At 42.1% G+C, this 26,279-nt stretch overlaps 1 protein-coding gene across 9 annotated transcripts in view; it reads left to right on the top strand.

Moving 5' to 3' along the window:
- The window catches only part of TACC1 (transforming acidic coiled-coil containing protein 1), a 169,131-nt gene that overhangs the window by 85,932 nt on the left and 56,920 nt on the right, over nt 1–26,279 (top strand). For 3 of the 9 annotated variants that reach the window (XM_072635143.1, XM_072635144.1, XM_072635142.1), the window contains exons 1-2: nt 5,945–6,500; nt 7,511–7,626. The exons of 2 other annotated variants lie outside the window; for them this stretch is intronic. In XM_072635143.1, coding sequence (XP_072491244.1) covers nt 6,340–6,500; nt 7,511–7,626 — 277 coding nt within the window. In that variant the 5' untranslated portion in view covers nt 5,945–6,339. Of the gene's footprint in view, nt 1–1,109; nt 6,501–7,510; nt 7,627–26,279 lie in introns of those variants that run through there. 4 more of the 9 variants (XM_072635145.1, XM_072635137.1, XM_072635140.1 and 1 more) reach the window with 4 other exon arrangements.

Genomic DNA, 26,279 nt, shown 5'->3' with positions numbered 1-26,279 from the left:
ATGGGGATAATAATAGCACCTACCTTACTATATTCTTATGAGGATCAAATAAGGTATTTGCAATCCACTTAGCACAATACCCTGCACACATAGTAGGTGCTTAATAGATACTTGCATCCTTTCTTCCTTCCAATGGAGCACAAGCTATGGCCATGTCTGCCAGCCTGAAAGACTTTGAGTTTGGACCACATGACATGGAGGGTAAAAGAAGATTAGTGTCAGTTAAGTTTGGAGAGGCTCATTGCCAAAGGTTGAACACCAAGAGTTAAAATGTTTCTTTGAGAACTCATGAAAAAAAAAAGACTAAACCACAAAAGTGGTCTGGTTCAATAAGATAAAAGTTTGTTTTACTCTAGGATCCTTATAGTTACTGGTCATATTGATAAGTGAGTTTCTCCACAGCCCATTCCTTTATCTTAGTAGTTCCCTTTTTATCTTTCTCCCCTTTTCAGTCCCACCTGCCTTTTTCTGTCTAGGCTTCATGATGGACTGTTTTCATTCCAGGACTCTGGTGCTATCTCTCCTGTCCTTACTTAGTTGGTGGGAGTATCTTCCCTCAGGAACACCCTGTCCTGCTTTTATACTGGGACTTTGTAGCTGCCTCTTTGGAATCCTAACTCTTCTCTGAATCTTCATTTCTCTTCTCATTTCAGAAAACTCTGCATTCTGGGAAGACAACTTTTGTGTTTGAGGACTGGGGGTTTTGTATGTGGGGTTTTTGGGGGTCTTTTTGTTTTTGTTTTTTTTTTTGTACTAGGAAGAGTATGTTGGGAAAGATAGTGAATGATGTGTTAAGACAGATGAGGACCTTTTTTGGGGGGGAAAGGGCAAGTTTTCTGATGTTCTGCTGTAATTAACCTGTCCTTAGATAGTAATAGGCACTTTGAGAATGTGATTTATAGTACTTGGGTGACCTTTGGAGGTCACTTGTGTTGTAAGAATATATCTTGCATGTTTCTTGTCTCAACTGGTTCCACAGCCTAACTTGTAAGAAAAATGTATTATGACTTGAGCACGAGGAATTTTATGAAAGACGTGATTGAGGACTTACAATGTATGTATGTATGTATGTATGTACAATGTACATGTCTGACCTACAATGAAGGTAAATCAGTCATGTAGCAAAGAATGAAAGGACAGACAAAGATGCAACCTGCTGGGAAATCTAAGATAGTAAAAGAACAAGAGTGGAACCTTGAGGGGAAAATGGATGAGAGTCACATGAGGGGTTCTGGCTTGTATCTCTGGAGAATACTTTCCCACAAGGATGAAATCACAGAGCTATTGAAGCATGAAATTCTTCTCTCAACACATTATTTCCTTAAACAGTAAATAATTGAACTTTATGGCATAAATCTAAACTGCCAGCTTGTTGTTTTTGAAAGATCTCTGATTTTATCCATTCTTTCCAATAAATCACCCAGACATGATCTACCCCCTCTCATGGAAGCCTTCCCCAACAGAGAGACTAGAAAGAGAAAAGGGCACAAGAGTTATGGGGACCTGAATGAGAATCCAGACAAGGAGAATTACTGAGAAGGAACAGTTGTACAAGTAGGAGTAGAACCAGGAGAGGACTGTATTAAGAGATAGCTCAGGGAGAAGAGAATGTGAGAGAGGAGGGGTTGGTTGGCAGTGGCAAGTGCTCCAGAGAGGTCAAGAAAGAAGTGTATACGTTTGTCCTTCGTTGCTGAAGGAAGACCATGCCATCAGAAAAATGGTGACATGACTTGCACTTGACTTTGTTTTGAGTGAGGGGAGGGCCGTACAGGTCACCAGCCTCACTTCTCCTCCAGAGCCATCTGAATCCAGTGACCAGATATTCAACAGGATGACTGGAGATGACCCAGGAAGAGGCAATTGGGGTTAAGTGACTTGCCCAAGGTCACACAGCTAGTGAGTGTCAAGTGTCTCAGGTGAAATTTGAACTCGAGTCCTCCTGACTCATGCACTAGTGCTCTATTCACTGGACTACCTAGCTGCCCCTTCAAGAAAGATGAAGACTAGGTGACAGCCATAAAACTCAGCACTTAAGAGATGGTTGGTAATCTTGGAAAGAGTGGTTTCAGCTAAGTGAGCCTAGAAGCCAGGTTGCAAGAGGTTGAGAAATGAGTGTGAGATGAGGAAGCCTGTGAAAGGAAGGAGAGATAAATGATGATAACTTGAAGGGATGGCAGGGTCAAGTGAATTGTTTGGAAGGATGGGGGAATTGTGGAAATATGGGTAGTCTTCAGGCAAAGCATTCTGGGGAAATTTGAGATTTGGGTCATCCTGTGTGTAGTGATTACACCTCTTAGTCTGGTGCCACTGATTAAACCCTCTCTAACCATTCTCTGGCAGCCAGGTGGCACAGTGGGTTGAGCACTTGGCTTGGAATCGGGAAGACCCATTTTCATGAGTCAAATTCAGTCTCAGATACTTACTAGCTGTGTGAACCTGGGTAAGTCACTTAACCCTGTTTGCCTCAGTTTCTTCAACTGTAAAGTGAGCTGAAGGAAACGGCAAACCACTTCAGTGGAGTCAGGGAGGGATTATTTCTACTCTCCATTGGTTTGTCACTTCAGCTCCCTCTAGCAACAGGAAACAAAAAAACAAAGTTCTCAGTTTTTTCTCCTAATTTTTAATTCCATTTGAGAATGGAGCTTTAAAAGTAAATGGGATCCATCTAGCTTCTAGCAAAATTAATTCATATCTGTGGATGTCTTTGACATTAGCTCTCTCCTTATTAATGATCCTCTAGCCTCAGAGGAAAGAGTCATTTTAGGCCATTTTCTCACCTGTTGAAGAATCCCTGAATCTGAATTTCTTAAGGGCCTCCAAGACCCCATCTTTAATAGCAGGGACATCCACAAGAATCCTCTCTAAAACATACTCAACAATTGATCATCTAGTCTGTCCTTAAATAAAGGATAGTAACAACTCACAATTATGTAAGTCTTTAAGGTTCGCAAAGTGTGAACACAGTAAGGGCTTAATAAAAGCTTGTTGAATGATTTCTTGTAAGGAAAGAAGGGAATAGACATTTATTAAGTGGGGGAAGGGGAAAAGGGAAGGGAATGATCATTTATATAGGACTTAAATATGTGCCAGGCATTGTGGGAAGCAATTTACAAATATTATTTCAATAACTCTAGGAGGGTGGCTGCTATTGTTACCCCCATTTTACGGTTGAAGAAACTGAGGCAGATGGAGGGTAAGTACCTTGCCCAGTGTCACACAGCTAGAATTGTCTGAGGCTGTATTTGAATTCAAGTCTTCTTGACTCTATCCACCGCAACACCTAGCTGCCCCTCTCCCCTCGTTATTTTCTATTAATCCTGTATACCGCTTGCTTTGTATGCACTTGTTTGCATGTTGTCTCCCCATTACAACGTAAGCCCCTTGAGGGCAGGGATCATCTTTTGCCTCTTTTTGTATCTCCAGTGCTTACACTGGGCTTAGCTCTTAGTAGGTGCTTAACGAGTGTTTATTGAATTGAAGCTGGGTATTTGAGCTTGTGCCTCTTGGGGCCATTGTAATGTCCTCCTGTATTCCTTTTCTTTAACTCTTCCGTGGCAAAGGAGTGAGCTGGTAAAATGGGGGAAATATCCTCCACATTGAAACAATAAGAAAACAGAGGGGCTCAGCTGTTCCTCCTCTGCCTCCTGGAGTGGAGAGGGTTTTATTTTTAACACTGCTTTCACTCAGGCCTGAAGCAGCTCACTAACTGAGTCAGAAAGAAAGTGATGGAATGAGGCAGAAGCCTTATTAATTTTTTTTAAGTGAGAGAAATGTAAAACTGATGAGCCCCTAGAATACCCTATTGATTCTACTGTGTAATTCAACACCTTTGATGTAAGGCTTCAGACCCTCTCCAAATGCTGTTTTGTTTTCTTTGTTTTTTTGTTGTAATGGGAGGAGGGGAAAGTGTCAAATTCCATCAGATCACCATTTATAGGGTATTTGGATTTTTAGTGCAAGAAGGGTCCCTGGAGTCATGTTTTTTGTTTTTTGTTTTTCCCCTGGAGTCATCTAGTTCAAAACTCCTATCTGATAGATTGGGAGAATGTTAATGATGATTTTCCAAATCCCAAGGTTAGTAGGAAGGGTAACGTCATCTAACATGTCTTGGGGGAATTGGGTTGCTCCCCTGGCTAGGGTAGGGTGGGCACCGCCTGCATGTTTTCAGTAAGCTTGCCTTGCTCATTTTAAAGGAGCTTCCTCCTTTAAGAATGGGTTATCCTCAAGACTCTGATTCATACCCTTCTGTCCCAATTTAGGGCCTCTCCCTATTACCATCCTTGACCCCCTGGAGCCTTTCTAGCTTTGGGGATCTGGACTTAGCGGAACTGATTAGAGGATCTGAGGTTCTTTGGGTCTCTAGTTGACAGGGTTGAAGTGAAGAGTGATAACCTTTTTATTTATTATTAGAGGTTATTTTGTGAAACAAAAAGTTGTTGGAATGAGGGAAGGGATTTTCCATTTAGACTTTCAACTTAATGGGAGATACATTATGGGGAACTGGCCTTTTTACTGTTGGGCCATGTGGTTGTAGGGAATTATTATTAATTTTGAGAGTGTGTGGGGCTAGAAACAAGTGAAGTTACTGGATACTTCTTGCCCAGAGTATGCTCCAACCATACTGTAATGGTCATGTAGTCTTTCCTTGGAGACTTCCAGGGATGGGGAACCCTGTCTGTCAAGGCAGCCTGTCTGACTCTTCCTGATGCCATATTGGGTTTTCTTGGCAAAGATACTGGAATGATTTGCCATTGCCCTTCCCAGTTCATTTTACAGACAAGGAAACTAAGGCAGACAGAGGTTAAGTGACTTGCCCAGGGTCACATAGCTAGTAAGTATCTGAGGCCAGATTTTTGAACATAGGGAGGGTCTTTCTGACTCCAGGTCAGGAGCTCTATCCACTTACTACCTACTTTCCATTCCACTTTTTTCCTACCTCCACCCTTATACTTACATAGAGTTTATATTTGCCCTCTAAAACTTCCATCCACAGCTCCTGGTTTGCTTTCTTAGACCAAACAAAACCAGTCTAAGGCGCAGAGTAGTCCATGGAGCTATGGATTTAAGAGTCAGGGAGACCAGAATTGGAATTCTGCCTCAGTCAGATACTACTCTCTGAGTGATCCTTAACTTCTCCTACCCTAAGTTTTCTAATCTATAAAATGGGGAACAATAATAATGCAGTTTTCCGGGTTGTTGTGGGGATCAAATGAGATTACACAAGGTGGCCTTTAAAATGCCCCTTGGGGCATAGTTCCAAACTTCTCCAGAACGGTTGGACCGCAAGTTTCCACCTTCTGAAGGAAATCTTCCCAAACCTCTCCATTCCAGTGTCTTCTTTTTGTTCACCACTTCCTATCTATCCTGTATATAACCCATCTTGCTTTGTACATATTTGCTTGCTTGTGGTCCTTCCTCTTTAGACTGCAGGTGCCTTGAGGGCAGGGGCTGGCTTTTGCATTCGTGGCTGTCAGACTCCAGCTCATTTCCACAGAGGAGGAAGCTGAGGCAGGCAGGGTTAAGTGACTTGCCCAGGGTCACACAGCTGGGAAGGGTCTGAGGCAGGATCTGAGCCACCCAGCTGCCTGCCTGGCGCACAGTAGGCTCTTAAAAAGTGTTGACTGGATAGTGGGGGAGGTCTGCCCATTCCTGTGACAGTAACTCCACCGGGTGGTGAGAACGTGGGGAAAAGCAGACTCAGAAAATAGGTTTCCTGTTGCTATGGAGCAGGAAAGGGGGTGGGGGGTGGAGTCTCGATCTCTTCCCCCCCCCCAAGCCCCCATCAACTTCTTCCCCCAAATGAATCCCAGCCCGTCTCGGAAGAGTCCACCCGCGGCCAGGGAGGGGGGAATGCGGCCCCTCCGCCCGGGCCCCCCTGCGCCTGAGTGGTACGTGCCGAGGGGGCGGCTCTCGGAGCGGAGCGCGGCGCAGCCCCGCCCAGCCCGGCCCGGAGCGGTCTCCTCTCTCTGGCAGCCAGCTGATTCCTCCCGCAGTTGGGGCCGGGGCGAGCCGCGGAGGAGCCGGGGCTGGAGGGCGGGGGGAGGGAGGGATGAGGGGGCGTGAGGGGGCGGCCTCCTCCCGCAGCCTCGGCGGGCGTCCCTGAGGAGCGGGTGCCGCGGCTCTCCGGCCCGCGCTCGGCGGCGCCTCGGGGGCCGGGGAGGAAGCCAGCCGACCTGTACGTCTCACCACATCCGCGCTGCCCCGGCCGCGGATATCCACAGGCGGCTGTCACCGTTTCCCTCCATTTTGAAAGAAACAGGGGATTAAAAAAAAAGGATTGCATCTCCCCTGCCCTCACCTTTGCCCTCTGCGGGGCCCGGGCCGGGGCTAGCCGCGCTCATGGCCTTCAGCCCGTGGCAGATCCTGTCCCCGGTCCAGTGGGCCAAGTGGACCTGGTCCGCCGTGCACGGCGGAGGGGCTGCTGATGGCGAGGACCGGGGGCCGGAGGCGGAGGCCGAGGAAGACGACTCCCAAACCGAGACCAAGTCTTGGAGTTTCAGGCAAGTATGCAGCATCCCTAGCTGGGCCGGAGCCCGGGATTCGAACTCGTGGCTCCCGCGTCCGCGGGCCATCGGTTCCATGCTGGTCTTGGTCTTTTTCCCTCCTCCCACCCCCCAGCCTTCGGAATGCCCCCGGGTTTCTGTCGGTGGTGGTGTGCAGGAGTGCTTCCTTCCCTCCCCCTCCCCCTCCCCGACCCCACCCCCACCCCCTCCAGCCCCTGGAGCGGGCTGCGGCGCTTCTCCGCTCTCTCCTCCCCCCGTTCCCCTCCACCCCGTTTCTCGATCTGGGTAATGTCTCGTTTCTGCAAGCTTAGAGACGCTAATGAGCTCGAAGGCTTTCAGTGCGCTGGACTCACGGTTCTGGAACTTGGGGAGGGATCACTCCATCCCTGGTGGATTGGGGGCCCGGGTAGTGGGGTCACCCCAAAATGCAGCAGTGGTCGTAGGGAACTCAGAGGCAAGGCTGGCCCGGTATCTTCAGCCGGGGACCATGAAATGGTCGCCCGCTGGACGGTAGGCAAGACGGGGGGATCGACTTCTGATCTCTCAGGAGCAGGGACCATGGTTGTGCTCAGAACTGTGGTTGTCTGCTGGTCAGGATGAAGGGTCATGCCCGCTAGGGGAGAGACCCAAGCTCCAGCCTGGCCCGGCCCGGCCCGGCCTCTGGAAACTGCGAGGTTTCAGGTCCCTGTGTGGTAGCCTTAGTGTTGGGAAAGAAGCGCAGACCTAAGGGAGTGTGTGTGGGATAGAGCTCCGGCGGATTAATGTTCAGCGAAGGGAATCTGATAGGATCCCAAGGAAGCCACTAGTGAGGGGACTCCGGCCATCCTGAAAACCTGCTTGCACATGTGTCTGCTGTGAATCTGTGATGGCCACAGGCTTGTCTATCGGAGGAGGAGGACAGTCACACAAAATGCGGGCCTCTGAGCTGTCTGGACGTTTAAAGGCTGTGCAAGGATGTCCAAAATAGCATTGAAAGTGGTAATTCCTCATTTTTCCCCCCTCGGCAGCTCGGATTCTGAAGGTAATTTTGAGACTCCTGAAGCGGAAACACCCATCCGATCGCCTCTAAAGGAGTTCTGTGATCCATCCTTGGGATTAGAAGGACCTGGGGCCAAAACTCAAGGTAAAGAAAGAGATCAGTCATCAGTCTTCTGCTTTGGTTTATGTGTATTTTTTTTTCCTGTACTGGTTAAAAGAAATCTGGAGGAGAAAGGGCAGGAAACAATGTTTCTCAGGTACACGTGCACTTTTTAAAGGGCTTGAATGACTTTGTATCATCTATTTGCTCCGGGAGACAGGTATTAAACATACTGGTTTATTGAGTAATATTGGGGGTGGGTGAAGTTCAGGTGGTATCTTTGGCCATTTTTTTGTCTCCCTTTGCATTGATTGAATCTCTTTTATGTGATCGTCATGTAGTTTGATGATAAGTCATTTTTACCCATGCTTTTACCTCCTGCCTTTACAGACTTGTAAAATGTAAGTGGTAGCTTACTGCAGATGGATTCTGATCTGTTTTCATGAATTCTGCAGATGAACGTTTTCCCAGAGGCACAGCTGAAAGCAGGGTGTTTTTAAAGCAGGAGTTGCAACTAATTTGATTTGGAATTCCAAGTCTAAAGAATTTCTTAATTGTGCTTCTCTCTCACACATAACACATCTCACACCCACCCCCATGAGATTATGGGAGAGCCTTAATTTGCTTAGGAAAACCTGACACAAATAATCATGGCTCTCCCTGACTCCTAGAATCCCTAATCAGTACACCTTGAGACTATCCTTGGCCTACAGCAGCTTCTGCTGCTGCTCCATCTAATGAGCTGAAAAAGTTATTGGAATGAAGGCTGTTTTGGTATTTACCTCTGTGGATCTCGGGTTTTTAGAGCTGGCTGGGAATCTTAGAGATAAGAGGTAGTCCCCACACCCACCTTTGAAGGATAAGAAAACCCATTTTAATCTGAAGGAAGTATCCTTCATAACCCTTCTCTCTCACCAGAAGGTCGCTGGAATTGTCAACATTGTATTATTCAGAGGTCAAGTTGTCCCCGTTGGGAGGGGTGGGGGGAGGGAATTGGCTATGTGCTGTCCCTTTTCTTTTTTTTCTCTTGCCTTCCACTATAGGACCCTGTTATATTTAAGATAAATTGTTAGAACTGGGAGGGTTTTACAGTGTGAACTCCACATTTAAAAAATTAATTTTTATTTACATCTTGTTTTTATATCAACTTAATTTCCAAATATCTCTTTTCCTCTCCCCTACCAGCAAGCATTTTTAAGAGAAGTTCTGCAAAACTAACACATCAACTGAGTCTGAGTACTTGCAAGATTCCATAGCCATAGTAGTACCCTACAGATCTCTTCATTTTTACAAATGAGAAAAATAAGTCCCAGGAAAATGAAAAAATTTGACCAAAGTCTCGAAAACACAGAGCCAACTAATGGTGCATTACCACCTTCAGTCAGACAGTCAACAAGCATTTATATCTCTTAATAGAGGCTGGGCTCCATGCTAAGCACTTGGGGAGACAGAAAGCCAGGTCACTTAGTCCTAGTAACTGATAGCAGTTCTGCTAACAGGTTTGTTTAAAGGTTTAAATTGTTGACTAAAATGGTCACGGGGATTCCAATTCTGAACATCATTCCTAGTTGGGAATTGGCTGCCCTGAACTCTCAGACTTGGGTAGCGCCAAGTCCTTTTTGCTGTGTTTTACCAGTGTTTTGGGTAAGCCCCTTAAGGGAATGGAGCCAATTCATTTCACTCTTTCTCTCCAGCCCTGATCTCAGAAAGTTTTCACCCTCCAGAAAACTCAGCAGCCTGAGTGGGATTCCAGTTAAGGAGCTTCCTTAGGCTATGCCTTGCAAAACAAAAACAAAAAATTAAGGTCTGCAAAAGCTATTTGGCATTTTCTAGTTCCCTTTTCCATCTCTCAAGAAGTATGCTAGTACCTGATAAAATTAAGTAAAATCCACTGAGGAATAAAAGGGGGGCAGGGGGAATGCCTTCGGAATGAGAAAGAACTAACTTCTTTGAACTTCTAACTTGTTTGGGAGGCCCTTACCTTAAAATTCCTTCTGATAGTGGTTTCACTGCCAAATTCCCTTTAATGGAGAGGGAAGTGTTGGCTCACTGCTAAAAAAACCAAATGTTGGTTGGTCTTTCCTCCACCACTGACACTTCATTCTTAGTTTCTGACAGGTTTCTTGTGCCCTCATTTTCATCTCTACATGGTGAGGTCAGGGGGCCTTGTGTTATTTAGTTGTTTAAAGTGGGGGTGTTGATACTGTTTTTACAGGGAAAATGAAAGAGAAGAGAGACTAGCTACCAAATACTAGGGAATCTCCAGATCTGGAGGTGTCATAGAAAAGTGTGATTTCTTTTTCTGCCTGGAACTAGAGCGTAGGCCTCTACACTTTCCTTTAAAGTCAGTTTTGTCCTTAGGAATCTGTGTGGAAGTAGGAAAGGCAGAGCTCTGTTTAGCTTGTCTAGTATTGTAAATAACAAAGTGCAACCAGCACCTAGATTCCAACTTGAGAGAAGCTATTAAGAGGCAAAAAAACTGCCAAAGGGTATTATTTCACATTGAAGTTCAGTTGCTCAGGCTGCATGGATTTTCTAGCCACTCTTTTATTCCATTTGACCTCATTTGCATAGGAAGATTTCTCCCTAACCCAATTCTAGGGTTTGGAAACACTTGCCTGAGGGAGTCATACTACAAGAGGTTCCCTTGGAAGACCCTAGTTGGGAAGGAGTAGATTTATTAGCAGTCCATGGTATAAAATAGATATTCTAATTGTCATCTCATTTTCTTTAGTGTTGGGAAAAACCTAGGTCTATTTTTACCTTAATGTTTTTTGAAGAATATTTTCTTGGGTGTTCTGTAGATGCCTTCCAGAAGCAAGGATATGATATAGTATTGCTTTCCAGAAGTTGTTAATAAGGCAACAGTAAAAATCATCTCTATTTGGTGAAGTCAGAGAGCCTTGTGTGGTTTGCTAAACATCAGTTTTTAAAAATTTTATCTTTTTTTTCCTGGAAATTGCATCTAGAGACTACTTCTACAGTGAAATTTCAGCAGAAAAGATTTCTGGCAGCAGTATCAGAAGCCACTGTGCCTAGGCCAAGGTGTCTAAAGGCAGGGCAATCCCTAATAGTAACTTAAATATTTTTCTTTCTTCTTCTTGCCTTCCCCCACCTCCTCCTTCCTTTGGTATAGAGGGACACCTATATTATAGTTTTATATATACTGTAATATATAATTTTACATATAATAACAGTATATAATTTGTATCTTCTCATTTGATCCTCACAATGCCCTAAGACAAAAGTGCTATTATTATTTTACAGATGGGGAAACAGACAAAGGTTAAGTGATTTGTCCAGGGTCCCAGCTAGTGGGTCTGAGTGGCTAAGGCTGGATTTGAACTCAGGTCTTCCTGACTCTAAGTCTGGGCATTTAACCCACTGTGCCACCTGGCTGCCCCATACGTGGTAAAGAATCTTTCTACCACCACAGAATGGCGCCTGTTCTAAAATGTCTAGTCTTTCCGAGTTGTCCTCAGGTACTAAAAAATTAAATGACCTTTAGTGACTTACCTGGGTTCTCACGGTCTGCTTATGTCCTCAATGAGACCAGCTCTCTCTGCTGTACCAAATCATCTCGAATATTTACATTTGTATGGTACTTGCACCCATCATTCCATTAAAGTGTAAAGCATGTTGTAGCCCTTTCAGCTCTCGTTCTTTCATTTTCACCTCACTCTAAAACTTCCTATGATAGAATGAGTGCAAATTGTCATTTATTATCCCTGTTTTACACGTTAGAAGATTGAAGGATGAAAAGTAGAGAGCCAGAGTGCTCACTCTCCAGATTTCAGGAGCAGGTAAGGAAGTCTCCAGCATGTCACACCCTTAGCGGGGATCAGACCAAGAGCTTCATGGCTGGGTGGTGAGGTGCATGTGCATCCATTGGAGGGAACCTCCAAATCAGTGAGATTACAGATCCATTTGGGTGTTTTACAGAACAGGAAACTAAGACCCAAAATAGTTGATTTGCCCAAGATCACATACACATACCACTAAGTATTAGAGCTGGGATTTCAACCCCATTCTTCTGACTCTAAATCCTTGTAGCCTTCCTAGGGCTCTGTAAGTTCTGAATAATTTCCAGCCAGCCTTCCCAAATAGACTAATTTCATCTGGAGGGTTTATACTGCTTCCATCCAGTCATCTGTGATAAAGAGGTTATTCATGCAGGCGCATTACCTCTTTCTGAGTGAATTTTTGAATAATTATACTCCCCAGTGTTGTATCTCATTAGAGAAATTCACGTGATACAAATTAGGGGGAAATTCAGACATGTTTTTTTTCCAGGACTTTTAATCTGGATGATAGAAGGTGGACTGTTCAAATTGCCCTCTCTCATATGAAACACATTATACTCTCATATGAACTTATTAGGAAGTTCTCATAATGCCCTTATTACTTCAGAGTAGTCAGTTAACAAGCTCACTTCCAACATGGTTTTTTTTTTTTTTTGGCTCAGTTGTTTTATTTGTCCCAAGAAAAGGTTCCTTGGGGCGAGGAGGAAGGAGGAAATGATTGTGATAAAAAAGATAAAAGATAGAAATAAAACGTATATGAAGTCAAATTTTAAAATAATCCCTATAGAGTAATAGAAATATAAAATATTCTATAAAATAATAGAAATTTTTGGCACATTCATTGCCACCCAGAGAGTTCACAATTTTGTTGGGGGAGATAAACTATAAATACAGGAAAAATTAAATACTTTAGAGATCCATAACCTTCCCTATCCATAGAGCTTGAAGCCACTCTGTGGCTTAGTAGATAATCTTTCTGAGTAGATATTACCGAAGGAATCAATCACCTGTTGCCTTACCATTTAGCGATGAAACGTTATGAACTTTGGTGTGGTTGGCTAGATAGATTATTGAGTACTTGTAATATATGCCAGGCACTGTCTGAGAATTGCATGCAAGTATAAGAAAGTAAGATGGTTACTGCCTAGAAGAGTTTATGTTTTAATAGGGGAGAGACTGCATTATCAGTGAGAGCTGGGGAGGGAAAAGGAGATGATTGGCCACAGGATTTGGAAACGGTTGTCTGAAGTATCAAGGAATACAGAGTAAGTCACTGGACCATTATCAAGGGAGGTATTGTTTGTAAAGCACTTAGTGTAAGTGTTTGGCACATAATAGGTGCTTTACAAATACTTAAATTCTTTTTCCCCTTAAATTATCTTTCCATCTTGGGGAAGGCAGCCTTCAAGAATTCAGACTCAGTTTCATGCCACCGTGAGGTCTCCTTTGAGGCTTTCAGTGCAAAAACAAGTAACATTGAAAGACTGATACTCGGCTCTTTTCTAATGTCTCTCTCCACGTATCTTTCCCAAGTCAGGGAAAGATTCTAAAATCCTTTCTTTGGGAACAAGCTTGTCCTTTATCATTTTGGCAGCAGTTTTTTTCAGTTGTTTTGTGGTGTTCTTGTCATTAATATTGTTGTGGTCATTGTATTTGTTTTCCTTGCTTTGCTTATTTTATATCAGTTTATAAAAACACAGATTTTCTGTATTCCTCATTCATAATTTCCCATAGTCCCATCATATTCTATGACATTCATGTGCCACAGTTTGTTTAGCCAGTCCCCAATTGACTGGGTATCTGCTGTTTTCTAGTTCTTTGCTACTTACAAAAAACTTAGGCTATAAATATCTTGGTGTATATGAAACCTCTTTGTCAAGGACCTCCTTGGGTGTATTGGAAAGAGGGGTCTGTGCCTAGCAGTGTTAACTCAAGGTATGGACATTTTAGCTGTTTTATTTGCATAATTCCAAATTGCTTTAAAAATGGTCCTACCAATTCAGAGCTCCGCCAACAATATTTTAGTGTGCTTATCTTTCCATGGCACCTCCAACATTGACTCCTATCTTTTGTGAGGCAAGTAGGTAGTACAGTGGGTAGAACATTGGACTTGAGAGTCTAAATTCCAAAGACATTTCTGAGTTCAAATCTGTCTTCAGACACAACTAATAGCCTGATAATCACTGAACTGCTGTGCCTCAGTTACCTCAATAAAAAAAGCAGGTGAAAATAGCATCTACCTTCCCAGGGTTGTTGTGAGGATCAAGTGAGATATTTGAAAGTGCTTCTATAGTACTATGTAAGGTCAGCTAGCACTTGTTTTTTCATCATTTATTTTCATTTTATTTGTTTTTGCCAGTTTGCAGGGTGTGAGATGAAACCTGAGTGATTTTGATTTGCATTTCTCTGATTTTTAGTGATTTGGAGCATTTTTTCATATGGTTTTTAATAGCTTGAAATCCTTTTCAGAGTTGTTCCTGTTCTTTTGAACTTTTATGTCTATTGGAGAATGAGTTTTATCATTCCTATTGTCTGTATATCAAACTCATATCAGAGATATTTGATGCAAAGATTTTTTTGTCCATTGCTTCCCTTATCCAAGAAGTATTGCATTAATTTTTTGTGGAAAACCTTTTTTATTCTTCATATCATTAAGCTGATCTATTTTCTCTTCTGTCTCAGTCAATTTTAAAGTACCTTTTTTTGATTTTTCAAATGAAGAAGTCATTCCATCTTAAGATAAACCTCATGAATATTCCAGTAACTCTTAAAATCTGCAGCGATGTTTTGGAAATGCTGGGAGTGGTTTTTGGTCTGATGACATAAGTCTGCTCACCTGTCAGCCCTGCATGTAATTTGTGGCCATCATTTAAGGCTCTAGTGAACCATGATTGAGTTCTGAAGACATCTAAAAATATAATTTAAAGACTAGTTTAGGGCTTGTAATTCTGTCTCTGAATAATAAACCCTTGGCCTTACCTCAATCTATGTATTGTCTGAAATTTAATTGGAATCTTGGTATAGCATTTGTATTCACTCCCTTACCTTATCTCTGTCTCAGTGATAATTAAGTTACCCACAGCTGTGCTAATTGGATGGAAGGTTTTATCCTCTCCTGCCTAGGAACTGAAATGATTCATTCTAATACAGACCAATAAATGCATGAATGCCAAAAAAAAAAAAAAAGAAACCCAAAACAACTTGGGTTCCTTGCACCAAGCACTATGCTAATACAAAAAAACAAACCCCAAAATCAAACAGTCTCTGCCTCAGGGAGCTTTTTTTTCTAATGAGGGAAGTCCTTCAGTCTGTTAACAAGCTTTGATTCTGGATTTCTAAGTCAATCCTAGGTAGAGCCATGTTGAATTGATTATTTTACTTGGGACTAGACCTGAGACTGCTGGATGGGGTGGGGCACTCCCTCTTCTGAGTAGCAGGTGCTGGTGGGTCTGGGTCTAGTTAGTTGTGTAGGACTTTGATCAATCAGGAACAAGTAAGACCTCCGGGCCCAAGCTCTACTAGAACTCAGTTTAGAAAACACTTACTATAAGTGTATACATTACTCAGGGTACTATGTAGTGCACTGAGGGGATATAAAAAGAACTAAAACCTCATCACTTCTATTGCATTTATAGCCCAGTTCAGAGATTCTTAACCTTTTTTGTGTTATGAACCATTCTGCTGGCTGGAGTGTATGGACTCAGAATAATTTTTAAATACTTAAGATTACAAAGGGAAACCAGTTATTTTGAAATGCAGTTTTATCTGAATATTAAAAAGCAATCGACATCCCAGGTTAAGAATCCCTGGCCTGATGGATTTTAGAATCATAAATTTAGAGCCAGAAAAGCTCTTAGGAGTGATCTGAGCCCAACCTTTTCTTCTCAGAGATGTGGAAACTGAGGACCAGAGAGGTTTAGTGGCCCAAGGCCACAGGGATAATAAATTACTCCAAATTTAGAGCTTTTTCTATGTGCTACCTTGTATGTGGAAGGTCTGGATGGGGAGTAAAGTATAGAGGCATCCGGAAGAACACATTAGCATATGGTAAGTGCAAAAGAAGACACTGAGGACTCTCTACTTTCTTCTTCGCCTTGTACAATCTGTTGGCCCATCTTACAGATTTTACCTGTGAAATGACTCCTGAAAGTGTGCCCTCTTCTCTTCACTGCCAGTAACCTAGAATAGGATGTCCCAGGACCATTGATGCTGGGGACACTAAGGAGCTAAGAAATCCTTTTGTCTGAATGGCTTATTTTACAGATGACAAAACTAAGGGCCAGAGATAGAAGTGACTTGCCTGATATTATCCTCATCATCCTTAGCACCTGCTTCTTAATGGAGCCCTCCGCTGTGTTCATCCTTCCTTGCCGAAGAGACCATGCCATCAGAGAAATGATGACATGACTTGCACTTGACTTTGTTTTGAGTGAGGGAAAGCTGTGCAGGTCACCAGCCTCACTTCTTCTCCAGAGCCATCTGAATCCAGTGACCAGATATTCATCAGGATGACTGGAGATGACCCAGGATGAGGCAGGTGGGGTTAAGTGACTTGCCCAAGGTGACACAGGTAGTGAGTGTCAAGTGTCTGAGGTGAGATTTGAACTCAGGTCCTCCTGACTTCTGCATTGGTGCTCTATCCACTGCAAGCCTTGTTCTAGGTGTTGTAGGAAAGACGAAGAATTCTGTGGTTGCCTCCTGTGATAGTTTCCTCACCAGGAGCTCCCTATGCTATGAAGTCACAAGTCCTGGATTATTTGTGTATACTTGTACTTGTACTGTGTATGCTAAGAATATCAGTAGGGAGGTTGACACTAAGAACCTCATAGAGAGAGGTATATACAAAAGACTAGGAGTAATTCTATAATCACTCTTCACATCATTTACATAATTAATATAATTTACATAATTGCTCTTATATAGTTACATAATAGTTCCATAAGCCATTCATGAATCTAGCCTTGAAGACACACTAAGGTAGTGTCACTTCATTTCTCCTTCTAGGGTTTTGTCCATTATTTTTCGTAATGTTTTAAATCAGAAATGGAATTAAACATCAGCCTGTGGAATGTACTCCCTTTCAACTTTTTGTGCCTAGGTGATCTCAAAGATAGGCAGTTACTATTGAAAAAAGTCAGTGTCACATTTGAAATTTGCAGACTTACTGGCAAAAGACCACCAACCTTTTGAAACAGAAGGCAGTGATCTGTGATTGTTTCCTCACTTAAAACTGGAAAAGAGGGGTTAGATTTTAACAACCATTGAAAGCATTTCACTGAGTTAGTTGAGACCCTGAAAAGCTTTATCTCAGGGGAGGTTAAGTAGTCACTTTCTCTGGAGTTTTTAAGGAAAGGTTAGTGACCCAGCCTTTGGGGATAATAGTAGAGTCATCTCCCCATTATCCTTTTCATAGAACATGAAAGACAAAACAAACACTTTATTCTTTTATACGTTTAACAGATTCTCTCCAATCTCAAAAGTCAGTGGTAATAAATTACTGTCCTAGGAGGGAACTAGATTGCTGAGTAAGGTATTCTTTAACTTATAGACTGAATGTTTTGGGAATATCTTCCCTGGTCCTTCTACAAGGAAGCTTCGTTAGAAAGAATTATGTAGAAAGCAAACCCCAAACTGTTTGAAATGAGTTGAAGGCAGAGACCAAATCCTCTCCCTCTGTCCTTCAGTTGGATTGATTAAGCTTTTATTTTAGCATTTTTTTTTTTGTAAGGTATGGTGCTAGGCACTGAGATACAAATATAGGATCATAGGATTTAGAGCTAGAAAGAAACTTGAGAAGTTTTTGAGTTCAGCCCCTTTGAGAAATTAGGGAACTCTGGCTCAGTTACTTGTCCAGGATCTTTGGACTTCAGAGCTAGGCTATATTCGAACCTCAAGGAGTTGGAGTTGGTAGAGCTGAAGCTCTATCAAGTATAGAAGAAACTCCTGCAAATAGCAGGTTCCGCTTGTGGGTTGTTGACTCACTGTTAGCAATTACTTTTAAACTAATTCATAGCTCATCCTTCTAGGCTCTTATCTCTTCTTTAAAATTGGATTTTGACTTGACCTCTCTGTGGCAGAAACTTTGATAATATAAATGAATGAGCTTACTACATGCCAGTCATCTCCCTGGGGTGCTGGGGTTAAAAATACTGAAGCCTTTGCCCTCTGAACTTTCATTCTAATGGGGGAAGAAAACAGGAAAGGTCAAGAAAGAAAGAGGCACCTAAGGTCTGGAGGGTTATCTAGGATAATGAGTGGGGATAATCTGACACACCCATCCAGGAACCACAAATGAGTTGTTTTGATAATAGTTAAGGGTTCCTTAACTATGGGGGAGGTAGGGTAGAAAAGGGTATGCTTGAGTAGTTAGGCTAGACTTGGGGTAGTTGGCTAGGCTGTAATGGAAAGAGTTGGGAGAAAAATGAAATATTGTGGTTGGGCCTTTATGGTGAATACAACCTGAAGCCTGAAGTTCTGGAAATGAGAGGATCAGATTCCCCAGGGTTTAATCTTTGGCTCTGGTGGTCTGTTAAGTAGTGAGGAGATGGTCTGAGAAGGGAATGCTGTAAAGCTTGGTGAGTACTGGCTTTTGGAATGCTTATTTCAGACTGCAATTAGAGAACTTTAATCATTGCTTGACCTGGGAGAAAAAAGACTTCATTCAAAGGATAGAATAAGACCTCTTTTCACAACCAAACTCCTAGAAAAATTGCCTCCTCCACCTGTTCCTTTCCTCTTATTCACTTCTCAAACCTTTACAGTCTAGCTTCTAACATCATCATTGATTCAACTGAAACTACATTTTCTAAAGTATTAGGAAAAAATTCTTCATCTGAAATGAAAATCTCTTGATTGTTAGATCCAAGTGACCTTTGTCAGCTCTCACCCTTCTTGCCTGATTGCTTTTTCGGCTTTTGACACTATTTACCATTCTCTCCTCTTCAATCTCTCTCCTTTCTGGTTGAACTTTCTGTGATATCCCTCTTCAGTTCTCCTGCCTCTGTTCCTTGACCATGACTTCCTTGCTTCCTGATAAGATATAGGATTCCTCATACATATCACATCCCCTAACTGTGGATGCTCCCAATGGTACTGTTTGTCGTGGGCCCTCTTCTTTCTCTACGTTCTCACTTGGTGACTTCATCTGTTCCCATGAACTTACAGAATTTAAGAATAGGAAGATCCCATTCTGCTCAGCTTATAGCTGAAAAGTATCCTCATTACAGCATATCCCTCAAAGGCAGCCCATTCCACTTCAGGACATCTGTAACTGTTTGGAAGGGCTTGCCATAGAGTCCATGCCATGTGAAAATCATTTGAAGGACCTGAGTACAACCCAGAGAAGAAAAGACCTCGTGGGGTCATGATAACTATCTTCAGGTATTTGAAAGGTTATTATATGAAAAAGGGAGAGTCAGGACCCATGGATAGAAGTTGCAAAGAAGTAAATTTAGGCTTGATTGTCAAGTCTTCTAATCTCTTTGCAAATGACTCCTAAATCTAATCCCTCATACATCTTCAGCCACCTGTTTAAATTTTTTTAAGCTGGATTCCTGTGGGCAATTCAGATTCAATGTATCCACAATTGTCTTTATCATTTTAATTTTTCTTCCAAACTTCTCTCTTTGTGTCAGGTGCACTGTCCTCTTTCTAGTCCCTCACAGCCTTGGGGTTACCCTTCCTTCTTCAGTCTTCTTCATCTCACATATCCCATCCGTTTCCAGGTCTTGTTAACTTGACCACTATAACATCTCACATCCATTCTCTTCTCTCCCGTCTCATGGCCACCACTCTCATTGAGGCCTTCATTATTTCTAACTTGCTTAGTCTCATACCCTCCTAATTTGTCTCCTTATCTCAAGTGTCTAACTTCTCTAATCCATCCTATATATTGCTGCCAAAGTGATTTTCCTAGAGGTCTGACCTTGCCATTCTTCTCTTAATAAACTCTGCTGACTCCCTATTTCTAGGACAGAATATAGGTTGCTCTGTTTGGTCTTTAAAACCTTTCACAACCTGCCCCCAACCAACCTGTTCAACCTTCTCATTCCCCCTTTTCACATTTTCGTGATCCAGCTGAACCCATCTCCATGCCTTTGTACTAGTTGTTCTCCCACAGCTGGTATGTTCTTTACCTCTCTACCTCTTAAGAGATCCTTATTTCCCTCAAAATTCTACTGAGGAATCACCCGCTACATGAAGTCTTTCTGTAACTGCTAGTGGCCTGACATCCCTTACACTCTCCACTCCCTCCTGGCCTTGTATTTATTTATCTTGTGATTATCTTATGCTTATTTTATATGCCTGGTATCTCCAATAAATGTAAGCTTCCTGAGGGTAGGGACTGTTCTGTTTTTGTCTTTGAAGCCTCTGTTCCACAGATCACCTGGCACGATAGCAGCTTAGTAAAAGCTCGATCATAGGTTTAGAACAGCTAAGGACCTGAAGAAACTGATGCACAGAGAGCTTCAGTGCCTTGTCTCAAGAAACAGTATTGAAACCTAGATCTTTCCAGCTCTTAATCTAGGACTCTGTACTACCTGTTCTCAGAGTGTGTTTCGGGGACCCTGGCTAGGTAGTACAGTGAATGGACCTGGAGTCAGGAGGTCCAGGGTTCGAATGTGGCCTCAGACACTTACTAGTTCTGCGACTCTGGGCCTTAATCTACTGGCAAAGGAAATGGCAAACCACTCCAGTGTCTTTGCCAAGAAAACCCCTCTGTCTCAATTTCCCTAATGTAAAATGGGACAATTACATCTACCCCTGAAGGGTTGTTGTGAGGGTCAATATTTGTAATATAATATTTGTAAAGCAATTAGCACAGTGCTTGTCCCATAGTAGGTACTATGTCTATATAAAAGCTTGTTCTTTCCATTCTCCCCTCCTTTCAGGGAGTCTGCAAGGTCTAAAGTGTTTTCAAAACAATTACTAAGATGTTTTTATTTCCAGTACCACAGATATTAATAGGTATAACCTACAAGATCAAAAGCTCTGTGAGTAGTTCCTAGTAATTTTTAAGAGTATAGGGGGGTCCTGAGACCAAGAAGTTTGAGAACTGCTGGACTCTGCACCATAATCCCTTTTTGATTGATTGGCTGTAGATAGAACACACTTAGTATTGTTTTAAAAACAGTTTAGACCTCCCTGAAACGGGAAAGGGGAAGGAGTGAAGGAACAAGCCATGTATATAGCACCTAACTGTTCCAGGAAAGACTCCTGTATTGGTCCTCAGGAGACCTGCCCCTAATCTCTGTACTAGATAGCTTCATGACTTTAGGACAAGTCACTTCTCCTCTGGGTGACTCTAAATTGCCTCATTTGTTAAAGAAGGACTTAAAATGGTGGGGAAATCATTATCTAGGTATATGTTGGTATTTTTTTTTAATCCCAAAAAGTAGTAGATATTTTTTATTTTTAGTTAACCTGGATATAACTTTTTATATTGTTATGATATAAATCTAAGACACTTCCCAGAAATCTGAGGCAGTTGAGGCCTAGAAATTTGCAGTATCATTTAAATGTAAGTTAAATGTCATTTTAGCCTTATGTGTTGGGTTTGGAAATACTTTTTTTCACTTTTAATGCACACTGTTCCATTAAAGTCTTACTCCTCTACCTCTCTGTGGTGTGGAGGTAATCCTTGTACTTTTAAGAGCCATTCCTGGTGAGTCTATGCATTGGCAGGTGTGGCTCAGGGGGGCACCCCCCCCCCATTCAAAAGGGGTTTTTGTGCGAGTCTGGTGACAGATTGTATGTTTCTTAGCCAAAGACCAACCAACCTAGCGAAGTACCAGAGGGACTTGTCACCAGGCTAGCTACAGATAATGACCTTTTTTAGCCTGAGAAACCTAAAAAAATACTGTTTTATTGGTGACTTTCACCTTCATTTTTCAACTGTGTCTGTTCTTCAATAAGCTGAGAGAAAAAAAAATCAATCTAGCACAATTAATCAGTAAATATTATATCCTTGCTATGTGCCATGTGCTGTGCTAAGTGCTGGGGATACAAAGGTCAAAAGACAGTTACTGCTCTCAAGGAACTCACAGTCTAATGGGGAATATAACATGCAAATAAGGATGGACCAATCAGCTATTCACAGGATAAATTGGAGATAACAGAGGGAGAATTAAGGGGCATCAGGAAAGTCTTCCAGTAGAAGATGGGATTTTAGTTGCGACTTGAAGGATACCAGGAAGTGGAGATAAGGATTCCTGACATGAGGTACAGGTAGAGAAAATGCTCAGAGCTAAAAAGATGGAGTGTCTAGTTTAAGGAGCACCCAGGAGGCCAATATCACTGGATCTCAGAATACTGGGTGGAAATAGAGGTGTAAGAAGACCCAGAAGGTGGGGAGAAGGGTAGTTTATGAGGGACTTTGAATGCCAAATCAGTTTTTACATTTTTACTTGGAGGTGAGACCCTCTGGAGCTTGTTGACAGAGTCAGACCTACATGATAGGATAAATACTTTAACAGTAAAAGGGTTTGGGGGGAGGGAGGGAACAGCTATGGTAGTGTGCTAGATTTGGAGTTGGGAAGACTCATCTTCATGATTTCAAATCTGGCCTTAGACACTTATTAGCTGGGCATATCACTTAGCTGTGCATCAGTTTCTGATCTGTAAAATAGGCTGGAGAAAGAAATAGCAAACCATTCCATTATCTTTGCCAAGAAAAGCCCCAAATTGGGGCACAAAGAGTCAGGCACAGCTGAATAGAGGGAATGAATTAGAGTGGGGAGAGACTTGTGGGAGGCAGACTACCAGATTATTGAAATAATCCAGAGAGTCTGCACCAGGGTGATTGGTGCCAGTGTCAGAAGAGAGAAGAGGGTGTGTAGGAAAGATGTTAGAAGGTAAAATTGACAGGCTTTCATAACAGATAAAGAGTCCAAAGTGAGAGAGACCAAATGAATGACACCTAAGTTCCCAGTCTGGGTGACTGGGACGATGAAATTCAGGAATATGGAATCTTATATTAGCAGGGAGGAGCTGTAGTCATTAATTGAAAAAGGATTTATTGAATGCTTACTATATGCCAAGCCCAGGCTTGGGTATACTGAGAAAGGGAAGTTTGGAGGAGGAGGGAATTTGGAGAGAAAGATGTTTCTGTGCGTGAGTGCAGTTTTTGACATGATGAATTTAAGATGTCTACAGTACATCCTGTACAGTCAGTACTAGAAAATTTATGTGTTTGAGTTCTTTTGTAGCATTTTAGATTATGTTGTGTTTGTATTTTTGTTGTGTAGACTGGAAGAAAAAATCATTAAATAAACCTCAAGGATTGAAATTTAAAAAAAAAAAAAGAAAGAAAAGCAGTTGGAGATAGATTAGAGGTCTGCCAGAGAAGCTAGATCACAGAGGCTGAATGAGTATATTTGAGAATCCTCAGCATTGAAATGATAATTTAGTCCATCAGAGCTTAAGCTTCATTCCAAACCCATAATACCTCACCTTTGCAAAGAAAGCAGGGAGGTTTATTTTCATCATAACCTTTAGAGACCATTTAGTTGGGGTTGTGATCTTTAGTGATACAAGAAAAACCCACCCTGTGATTTAAAAGGGACTCTGAATACTCAAGTATTTAATTATGAAAGATCATAAAACAAAGGGTGAGAAAAACGACATAATTGGCAGGTAGTGCAAGGACCATTACTCTCACTTTCACTTATGACTCACTTGGTGTGGGTGATGTGATGCAGATGCTTAGATGGGTGAGATTCTTGGATGAACGTTTGTCCCTGACTATATTTTTAAATAAATGTTCAACTTGGTTAAAGCAGTAGGGCTGTCCCTCACTGCAATTGTTGCATTTGGAGATATAGATATCAGGGTATCTGTGATTTTCTTATTTTGAGTGAGCAGGCTAGCCAGACATTTTTAGAGGACTGTAAAGGAGCAGGTAAAATGCTGGCCATAGTATGACTTTCTTACTTAAGGGACCATTAACTAACTATATGAGAGTCTGGTAGCATGATTTCTCACTGTTGCAGGCAGACACCTGAAAGAAATCTAGTTCCAGAGGTCAGCTAGTCCAACCTTCTTTTTCTTTTCTTTTTTTTTTAACTGATAAAGAAAAAAAACAGGCCCAGAGGGGTTAAATAATTTCCTGAGGATTATACACAGGTGCTAAGTGTCAGAGCCAAGATCTGAATCCAGGACCTTCTTACTTCAAATACAGTTGCTTGTCCTACTGAATCAAGCCATGTCCCTCATTCAGGGGAATTAGAATCAGGAATGTGGAGACATATTAGCAGGAGATGAGTTGAAGTCAATTAGTGAAAAAGCATTTATTGAATGATTACTATGTGCCAAGCACAGGCTTGAGTTTAAAAAGAAAGGCAAAGAAGAGGTTCCTCAAAGCTAACTGTGGAACTGAAAAGACCCTTGGTTTCATTTTGTGCTGAATCATATTACTACCTTTTGGGAACTGTCTGTGCCTGAAAAAAAATCTTAATACCGCCTAGCTAAAGCACTGTGGGAGCCTCTCTGAATTTAGCAGGTACCCTGAGGCCTGGAAGCCTGGACTTCTTTTACAGGTAAAGCCTTCAAGGGTCCAGAGTCTCTTTCCTGCCAGGATAAAGGTGGGCTCACAGCCCACCTGTAGGTTCCAGGGACACATCTTATCTGTTCCCTTTTGAGTTAATTTCTCCTGAGGGAAAGATCCTCCTTCCCTACCATTCTGTTCCCCTTCCACTTTTCAGTTTTATGTGGGCAGTTAGTAATTCCTCTATTTAGTAGTAATTATTTCTGATGAGATGAACAAGTTTGAACAATATAAGCTAAAAAGCTTCTGACAAGTTAACTTCTCCCACCCCTCCTTTTTAGCTTTGCTCCTTGAGGGCCAGGACTGCTTTTTGATTATATCTAGGTGACTAGTGACTAGAACGCTGGGCCTGGAGTCAGGAAGATCTGAGTTCAAAAAGAGTCTCAGACATTAAGTAGCTGTGTGACCCTGGGCAAGTCACTTAACTTCTGTTTGCCTTAGTTTTCCTTATTTATAAAATGGGGAAAATAATAGCACCTACCTCCCTAGGCTGTTGTTAGCATCAAATGAGATAGTAATTGCAAAGTGCTTTTAGCACAGTGCCTGATGTATAGTGAGCATTTAGTAAATACTCTTGTCTTAATATTAAAAGGTTGCAGGTAGAAAAGTCAGATCTGAAAGCAATTGGTGCTTTCTCTTTATTTTTCTGATGGTTGATAGAGGAAACATCCTGGGTTAGGGGGCATTTCTAAATTTTAAATTGCTAGCGGGGCATTTCTCTCCTTTTTGGAACTTGAATTATAATGCTAAAGTAAATCTAAGCTACACCAGATCTTACTGACTGGCATTATGTACATGCTTTCAATAAGGAGGAGAGATTTATAATTAATTAGCGCATTTGGCTTTTTGGGAGAGCAGTGAGGCAAATTTCTAGATAAGTCCAGGACCAGACTGGTACTTCCTGACTTGTGGGTCCTCCTGATTTGGATAATTTTTACCTTCCTAAAGATACAATTCTTCTTTCTTGGAAAGCCATAAGTCTATGTTTGAAATGGCTTCCTTCATTCTCCAACCTCCTCATCCTTGTCTTAATTCTCCCAAATTCATCATAGGATCACAGGGACCATAGAGATCATGTAGTCTGATCCCCTCATTTTACAGATGAGGCCCAGAGACATGAAGTTGAAAGGACTATCCCAGAGGTGGTAGGATTTGAACCTTGGTTCTTTGACTCAAATTCAGCATTTTTTCCACAGTACCACACTGTTGTTTCCTCTTTCTGTTCTAGATCAGATTTCTGAGGTCATGTACTTAGGGGCCAGAATCATTCTTTGGAATACCATTCATTAACTTCCCCAGGCCTGGCAGATAGTGCCCTGTATTCTCTGGGTTTTCCTGCTGGACCCTCATGTATACACTCTGGGAAGCTGATATTAGCTAAAGGAACCTGGGAAAGGGTTGTTGTTATTATTTTTAGTGTAATGTTGTTGTTATTTTTTAAACAGGCTGGTTTGCAACAGGCTCATAGCTCTGTTGTGCCTAGATTTTTTTCACTGCTATGACATCTGGAGCATCTTTTTAGAAGTACTTACATAAAATATTGGAATGCTCCAGAGATGGTTTTATCTCTGTACTGACTCACCTCTGCTTCCATGTACTAGTCAGAAACCCTTGTTCTCTGGGTGAGGTGAGCTCTCTAGGGTGTCTGGGGAAGCACTAAAGTAGTTGTCCCCTAGGGAACATAAACTATGCGGCCAACACCCTGCAAGTTCTGCCTTGTGCTAGGTGGAAAAGGTGGTGTCTGCATGAGTGGAAAGAAAGGGACATAGATGAGAAGTAATTGTGAAGGTATGAAATGACAAGTCTTGGATATTGATGGATTTGAGTATTGGATGCATTGGGTCAAGAATGACACCTAAATTGGGAATCTGAGTGACTGGGCTGATAGTGGGATCCTTGACCGAAACTGGGAACCTTGGAAGAGGGGAGGATTTAAATAGAAAGATAAGTTCTGTTTTGGACATACTGAGTCTAAGATATCTATAGGGACACCCAGTAGGAAATGAAATGACAGAATTTTAGAGTAAGAAGGAACTGGAGATCATTGTCCAACCTCAACCTGAAGTTCCTCCCGCTTACAAATGAGGAACTTGGGGCCCAAAGACGGGAAGTTACTTGCTCTAGGTTACACATCAGTAAGGTAGTGGCCCAGGCCACTTCAGCCTTTATATTCATTGCTCCTTTTGGTACTGTCTCATTTGGTAATGTGTCCTGACTTTACTGAATCACTGCTGCCAGAAATTCTAAATCATTGACCTGAACAAAAGCTGCCCTCCACCCTTTAAAAAAAAAAAACCCAAAAAACCAAAACTACATCTAAACCAGTGAACTTAAAGAACACTTTACTGTTC

Source organism: Notamacropus eugenii, chromosome 1 (genome assembly GCF_028372415.1).
Source record: "Notamacropus eugenii isolate mMacEug1 chromosome 1, mMacEug1.pri_v2, whole genome shotgun sequence".
In the NCBI taxonomy this organism is placed as follows: Eukaryota; Metazoa; Chordata; class Mammalia; order Diprotodontia; family Macropodidae; genus Notamacropus; species Notamacropus eugenii.
The sequence above is the reverse complement of the archived record's forward strand: the minus strand, read 5'-3'. Positions and strand labels throughout refer to the sequence as shown.